At 28.3% G+C, this 7618-nt stretch overlaps 1 protein-coding gene across 1 annotated transcript; it reads right to left on the bottom strand.

Moving 5' to 3' along the window:
• On the bottom strand, positions 1 to 6260 carry LOC112596724. Its single transcript, XM_025342510.1, has 3 exons — positions 5731 to 6260; positions 2058 to 2828; positions 1 to 193 (listed from the first exon to the last, which is right to left on the bottom strand). The coding sequence occupies exons 1-3, from the start codon at positions 6225 to 6227 to the stop codon at positions 1 to 3; spliced, it is 1461 nt and encodes a 486-aa protein (XP_025198295.1). The 5' UTR covers positions 6228 to 6260.
• Between the last annotated feature and the right edge of the window lie 1358 nt (positions 6261 to 7618).

The raw sequence follows: 7618 nt of genomic DNA, 5'->3' as shown, positions 1-7618 counted from the left end.
TTAAATCAAATTGTCGTCAGTATCTTCTTCTTCTTCATCACAATAATATCGTTCATCGCACCATTTAAGCCATTCTATTGTTGACGGATAACTGGTAATGTTTTCTAAACGATAGTCTGAAACTTCCTTCAATGTTGACAAGTAGGACTTTAACTTTTTGTTTGGAATATAAATCAACAATGGTGAAAAGATCCTAGAATATCATAATATTAACATTAGTTATCAATAGTGTTTAAATTTATTTTGCTTAAACATTAGATTGAATTATAATTTCCAATCCACAAAAGAATAACAACTATTATTTCAATGTATATAGGCAGTCAAAAAGTTTATTTTATTGAAGTAAATTTGCAAAATACTAAATATGTTTAAATCAATCCACACACCATTTGTTGCTTACGTTTATAAATTATCGTACACATAACATTATCACAATATCTGGATGATAAAAAAATAATAAACAGTATATTATAAATAATATGTTCAATTAAATTATTCTTATTATTATATGCGAGGTTATACAGTTACCTTTAGCTAGTAAAAATCAAAAGTTTAAGAAAAAAAAGTAGCAACATCGGTTTAACACACACATAATGAGTAGATAACAACAATAATGCATTTTAATGTAAAAAATTGATTTGTGTATTTTTAAGAAAAAAAGATGTTAATCATTTATAAATATTAACACAATAAATTGTCCCCTATAATATAAATTCAGTGTTCCGTGACAATGAATTAGGTACGCTAAATAATTCAATAAGTATATATTATTTTTTAGACTTATTCTTGAGTGAACATGGTTGTTCAAATTGATTTATGAAAAAAAAAAAAACAACAACAAACCTTTACTAAAAACATTTAATAAAAGTACTAGTAATTACTGTATTTAGTTTTTTGGGGCGAAAGTGTATTACTATGTGTAACTACTAATCATATGGTATTAAATTCAAAAATATATAATTGATTGTAAAAAAGGTTACTGGGCAATATAAATTACAATTTACAAAAACAGAAAACCTATTCAAAAGTCATTACCTTATGATTAAACACAATATGTTTAACTTTCGATTGATTATTTGTAAATTTTTAAAGAGACTGAGATAGTTTTAAAAAATATAATGTAACCACTTAAATTTTTAAGTATTTTTAATAGTTTTATGGTGATTCAGTTAAACGTTTTAAATCGTTATTTTGAAAAATGTTTTTTATGTAAATAATTAATTAAATTTCATAAAAGTTTCAAATAAAGTTATTATTTATCTCGTTAATAACATTTTTAGTTTTTTTTTTGGCAATATATTTCTAATGTTAAATTTTAAAGCAAAATATCTATTTTGTAGAATTTCAAAACATAACAATCAAATTTCGATCAAGTATAGTAGTTAGTTATCTATAATTTTATGTATTTAATGTTAAGATGAATGGAGAAAATAGCACCCCATAAAATATTGATCCTCGCTTTTGTACATCTAAATTTAAAATACTTATAAGATATAACTAACAGACAACTTGTTTGATATTAAATTTACGTATGTGTGTTGAAGTTATTTGAAAAATATTTTATTTTGGAATATCACATTACAAATATAAACTGTTTGATAAACTAATGTAACTTAAACAATTGTAAAGATGGATTTGTGCATGATTTATTTTTATATTATACTGTTTTAATCTTTATGATCCTATTATATTATATAGATAATTTGTGAAAAAAATGTTGGAAATACATTTCACGAAAAAAAAATCTATCAATTAAACCGTGGATTAAAATTGTTGTTTGATGTATTTTATACTCGATCCGAGAAAAGTATTTTATTTTTATACCTGATAGTGTCTTTCACGGAACACAGTGTACAATTTTGAACTGGGAATAAATATTGAGTATACTTCTTATTGTCTTATGGAATAGGTCCACGATTAAACTTCTTTGGCCAAAAAAAGTTGAAAAAACAAAATGCCCCAAACATTGTGATTTCAATAGTATGTGTACCATCGTTTCATCTGAACGAAATTACGAGACATTTTACGACAAAGCTAATCGTACTGACGGTTATTACCAGTTCGCCAAAGTGGTTTGTAAACTCAGTGGTCTGGTGCTGGAAATGCGGCAGGCAGTCCTCTCCACACATTTAGACGATTGCACAAAGGCCACGAACCTCAACAAATTTCCAGCTACGTTCAGTGTATCCAGATCGGCAGTGCTTCTCCTAAGTGCCGGATCGGGGACGCTGTCGTTACGTGATTGGATTGCATTACTCAACATATTGTTCAAGTTAGGCATGGGCATGTTCATCGAGGGGTTCATGTTCATCATGATTATGTTCCTCAACCATGAAATCAAGTAGGGCAGGAACGGCAACAAGAAAATTTTGAGAAATTTGCCTATCACGGTTAACTTAGCGAATATGAACCCCTTTAGTATGACCAACAACTTGAGTTTGACCCACAGGAAGATGAGGAACTTGATCGCCGTGAGCACCTTTAGCTTAGCCAAGGCTATCTTGGCTATTGCCATCAACGTTAACTTATGGGCGTCGATAGACATCTTGTTACTGGGTTGCCGGATCTCGGCCACTATGGGTGCGGGTCGCGAAGATTGTGTCGGCGGGTCGCTGAACCAACTGACGATGCCGTTACCGCCTCCGCTACTGCCGATGTTTGCGTTTTTAATGTTTTCTAATTCGTAACTGGTGCTGGTGCCGTAGTCCATGCCGCCGTTGTCGTAAACGTTGTATCCACCGGTCATGCTGGTACTGCCATCCGCTGCCACGTCCGTCTCCATGACCACTGGTCCATATTTTTTAAATTGTCTGTGACTGGGGTAATACCTATAAAACACAACGATTAATTTTGAACATGGATTATAAGAGTGAAACTAGCAGCAAATTACTTCAGCAAGTTTGAATGGTGATAGTGGGGGGAAAGATGCAGGGACATTATATCTCTGAAATTCTAACGGTGCTTAAAAGGCATCCTATTTAGATATACTAGTACGTTAGGGCCTAGTTTGATCAAAATAATTTCCTCTCTTTAAGAATAATAATTTATTTTCGACAAATGTCAACATTTTAGATTTATTTATTTATTATTTACTGTAGTAAATTACATTTTATTGGTTTTGTTAAAAAAATATTAATCATTAAAAATATATAAATATAGTTTCCGTTATATTAAAGATACTGTTGATAAAGAAATCGTTCTGTTTTTTAGGTAAAATAAATAAATAAACGTTTTTATTCCTCAAACTAACAAATAACAAATTCCTTAATGATTTATTTTAAATTTTTTTTGAGACCAGTATAATGTATTTTAAAAATAATACATTTATTACATTATCAGTATTTTATAATGATAATAGTATCAATATCACCATATGTAACTCAAAATCAATAAAAATTCCCTGTTAATAAATTAAAATAGTAAAAATAGATTCATAGTTTAAATATATTATATTATCTTAAATATATATAATATCAAAAACATTATAGCGTACAGTAAAGTTCTTAATAATTTAGTAGGTAAATATAAAAGTTTTAAGTAGCCACGAATGATGTTTTTAAATTATAACAATAATTAACACCTTTTTTTATTATCTACATAAATGTCGTCAATATTTTAATTTAAAATATCTATAAATATTAATTGCCTCCCCATGTTTTTTAGATTTTATGGTTTTAGTATGAATTATTTATGATGTAATTTATATTAAATTTTCAAAAGTTAAGTGCAAAAGGCAAATTATTTTGTGAATTTTTAACTACATAATAATTTGTTTATTTTATGGATTTTATGAATTTTTTTAGAATTTTAAATTAAATTCTCAAACATTTTGACTTAGAAAATAATTTTTTGATCGACATTAAAAAAAAAAAAACTAAAAAAATTTAAAATTTCTTATGGCTGAACAAACTTAACCCGTCGTTGGTACACATGTGAGCGCGCCGCTCACACAGATAGAATTTCGAGCGTTATTCGTACAAATATTATTGAATTAATCTGATACTATACATACCTTCAAATAACATGTCTATACATATTTATAAAAATAAATAATTACGCTATTTGTCATTGTCTATCAGTTATCGTTAGACAAAGTCGACAGTACCGATTAAGTGAGTGTCGCGCTACCACTGTACTAACCGCACAATATTTTTATCACCACCATCGTAGTCGATTACGTACACAGTTTTGTGTATACAGTTTTTTATTTTTATTTTATAAATTATGAAATGTACATAAAAAATATTTATATACTTTTTAGTGAAGGATAAAAATATATATAATTCTAGATATGGTTTGATGTTTTAAGTTAATAGATCAATTAATAATAATATAAAAAGTGAAGTGTGAGCGCTGCGCTCACAGTGTAACAATCATGTTACAAACTATATGTGTACTAACGACGGGTTAAACCAAAGTTTGTCTTCATGATTCACACCCATTTTTTATGCTTCCTTAGATCATATTATATTATAACCACTGTTCTTGAAGTCATGATTTTTAATTACACAATTATATCAAACAACTCCACAGATTATAATTTATGGCAGTTAGCTTTAACAGTTATAAGTTTTTATTTCCAAAATTAACATTAATTATAAATTATAATTATATTTGTGTCGTATGTTTTATTTTTGTTAATTGATATTATTCTCGATTATAATTCATAACTTATTCTTGTTTATCTTAGCAAATATTTACTTATATTTTTAAAATTAACTTAGTGTGAATTTTTTTTTTTTATTATTATTATTATTATTTTTTATTGTTTAATATAATACATTTTATTATTTCGTTGGTTAAATGATTATTTGTTTAGTAATCGGACAGCTCGAAATTGCGTAGTGACATTTAAAATTATTAATTAATTATTTATACTACGATATTTTAAAATACACGAAATAACAATAACATAGTAATAGTTATTAATGTACCATTTTGCAAATTACTAGACTTTTGAATACACTATCATAATATTGTATGAAATACACAAACTAAAAATGAGTAAACTGAATATGCTTCAACAAATAAGTATTTATTTAAAAACTCAATTATATAACACATTTATATCGTTTTGTTTTGTTAATTGATTGTTGTGTTTTTAAAACAATATTCTCATCCAGGTTATTACAATAACAATTTCTGAATACTATATATACCTGCATAAATTGTTAATTAGACAGTCCACCGGGACAATCAATATAATATATTATTACTATGTTATTGTACATTGTAGGTACCTTTCATATTTTAACTACAAAAAAAAAAAAAAAAACAAGAGTACATCGAAATTTTATTCAAAATATACAATTGTTTGTCTGAACTATATTCATAACTATAATTCGACTCTGAATACGCTTTAAAAATATATTATACTAAAAAAAGTATATAAAAATTCAAATTAACCTTTTTTTTTTTTAGATTTTTGGAAATCATATTTTATTTTTATATTTAATTATTATTTTCTAAAATGTTAAATATTTACTTCATTAATTTCTAAAAAAAAATCTGATTATCATATTAACCTAAAATGAATGAAGAAAATTAAAGTCTGTTTTACATAGTCAAATTTTAACATCTATTAGGATACGGTTCCCAACAGTCGTACTGATTTTTTTTGTTAGTGGTTGAATATTATATAACTATCAACCTTAGAGATTATGACAAGAGAATCATCATAATATAATACCTAAAATGATAAAATATATTTTAGCTTTGAATTAATTGCACCTGTTCCATTTTGCTGGCGAGTACCCCGTACGCTGATCTTCCAGGTCCATGGTTTCTTGTTGATGAGTGTTCCTGTCATCCTCGTGCATGTTGTGATAGTAAGGCTGGTGCAAGTGGTTGCTAACGTACTGGGTCCGAGTTACGAACGGCAGTGAATTTGTCGTTAGCGCCGGATAGATGTCAACCTTCGTGGTGACGGGCTGTAGCGAATCGTCATCGGAAGTCTGCTGCTGCAATGTCGATAGCGTTTGGTACTCGTCTGACGACCACTTTTGACCGGTGGTCTTGAGTCCAGCCGACAATAAGTCAAGCCCATGGGCGTTTGTTTTGAGCTCTTGCATGTCCCTGGGAGTTCGGTGGTTGCGCCGTGTGACGTTAACCGTACTTGTTCCGGGCTGACGATCAGTTGGAAAAACGATTGCACCGCAACTAGCCAACAACCCCAACGCCAGCAAAATTACGGTCACGGCCGTCGTAGCGCGAGATTGGTAATCCATTTTTTGTTGTCGTCGATGCAGATCTCTACAACTGTATCTGAAAAATACAGTCGAAATCGTTTTGACGTGAGCGGTTTAGTATTGGTATTTTTTTTTTTTTTTAAACTTATTATACGATCAGGAATTTTAATAATTAGGCTTTAAAAGACACTATATTTTTTTTTTAAAACTACGGACGAAACCGCACAAATCAATATGTAACTTTGGAATTCTGTGTATAGTTACTGTGGTTAATGCGTGCTTCACTTTACTCTCAGAGGTTTGAACTGCGTCTGAACTTGGTCACATCTAAAGATTATTTCCAATAACAAAATTTAACAACGTTAGCCGAAAGGAGGAGTATAAATAATTTCTATAAATTTAAAAAAATCTAGGACAATATCGTATTTTTATAATTTTTTTTTCGCTACATCAAAATTATACCATTTATCTATAATTGCGGAGAAGATAAACCTGAATAACCTATTACTAAATTGATATAAGAAAAAAATCATTGAATAATTTGTAGAATGTCCGCCCGCACACAGCAAATGTGACAAAACAACTTCTTGCAGATTTTGCATGGGAACAATTTAATCATCCGCCCTACAGTCCAGATTTGGCACCCAGTGATTTTCATCTTTTTTTACACATGAAATCATTTATGGGTGACCAGAACTTCAACGAAGATGATGAGGTGAATAAGGCTATTAGCGCATGGTTACAATCACAGGCGTCATCTTTCTATGATAAAGGGATACAAAAACTAGTACCTCGATATGATAAGTGCTTAAATAATGGTGGTAACTATGTTGAAAAATAGAGTAATACATGTATTTTATATTCAAATAAAATTTATAATACAATTTACACATTTACATGTTTTTATTGCCCAACGGAACTTACTTTCTGGACGTACTGTGTATTATATTTAATAAAATATGACTTATAGAATTAATTTATTATGAATTTATTTTTAAACAAAGATCACGTGTGTTCATCGTATACCATTATTAAGTATTATTAAATATTTTTAAAACATTTTATTTATATTTTAAAATTTGTTTATTTTATATATACTAAACGATAACATGGAGATAATATATTAATGCAATATGATAAATGTATTTCTTGGTAAAATATTAGTTTTACGCAAAGTGTACTGTTTAATACGCATAGAGTTTATGAACAAGTTCGTTAAATATCTAAGGAAAAGTTTAAAAATATGCAAGGAGCGTATACCATTGTATATTGCAGTTTACATACATATTATATTTTAAATGAAAAAGATAAATAATGAAAATTTTCATGGGCTATCTATACTCTAAAGAATTTATTAGATATTTAAGGAATAAGTTTTAATATTATCAAACACTATACCAAAGATATATATTAATTGATTCGAAATAATT

Source organism: Melanaphis sacchari, unplaced genomic scaffold (genome assembly GCF_002803265.2).
Source record: "Melanaphis sacchari strain LSU unplaced genomic scaffold, SCAv2.0 Contig33_pilon_pilon, whole genome shotgun sequence".
In the NCBI taxonomy this organism is placed as follows: domain Eukaryota; kingdom Metazoa; phylum Arthropoda; class Insecta; order Hemiptera; family Aphididae; genus Melanaphis; species Melanaphis sacchari.
This window is presented reverse-complemented; position numbering and strand designations above follow the sequence as displayed.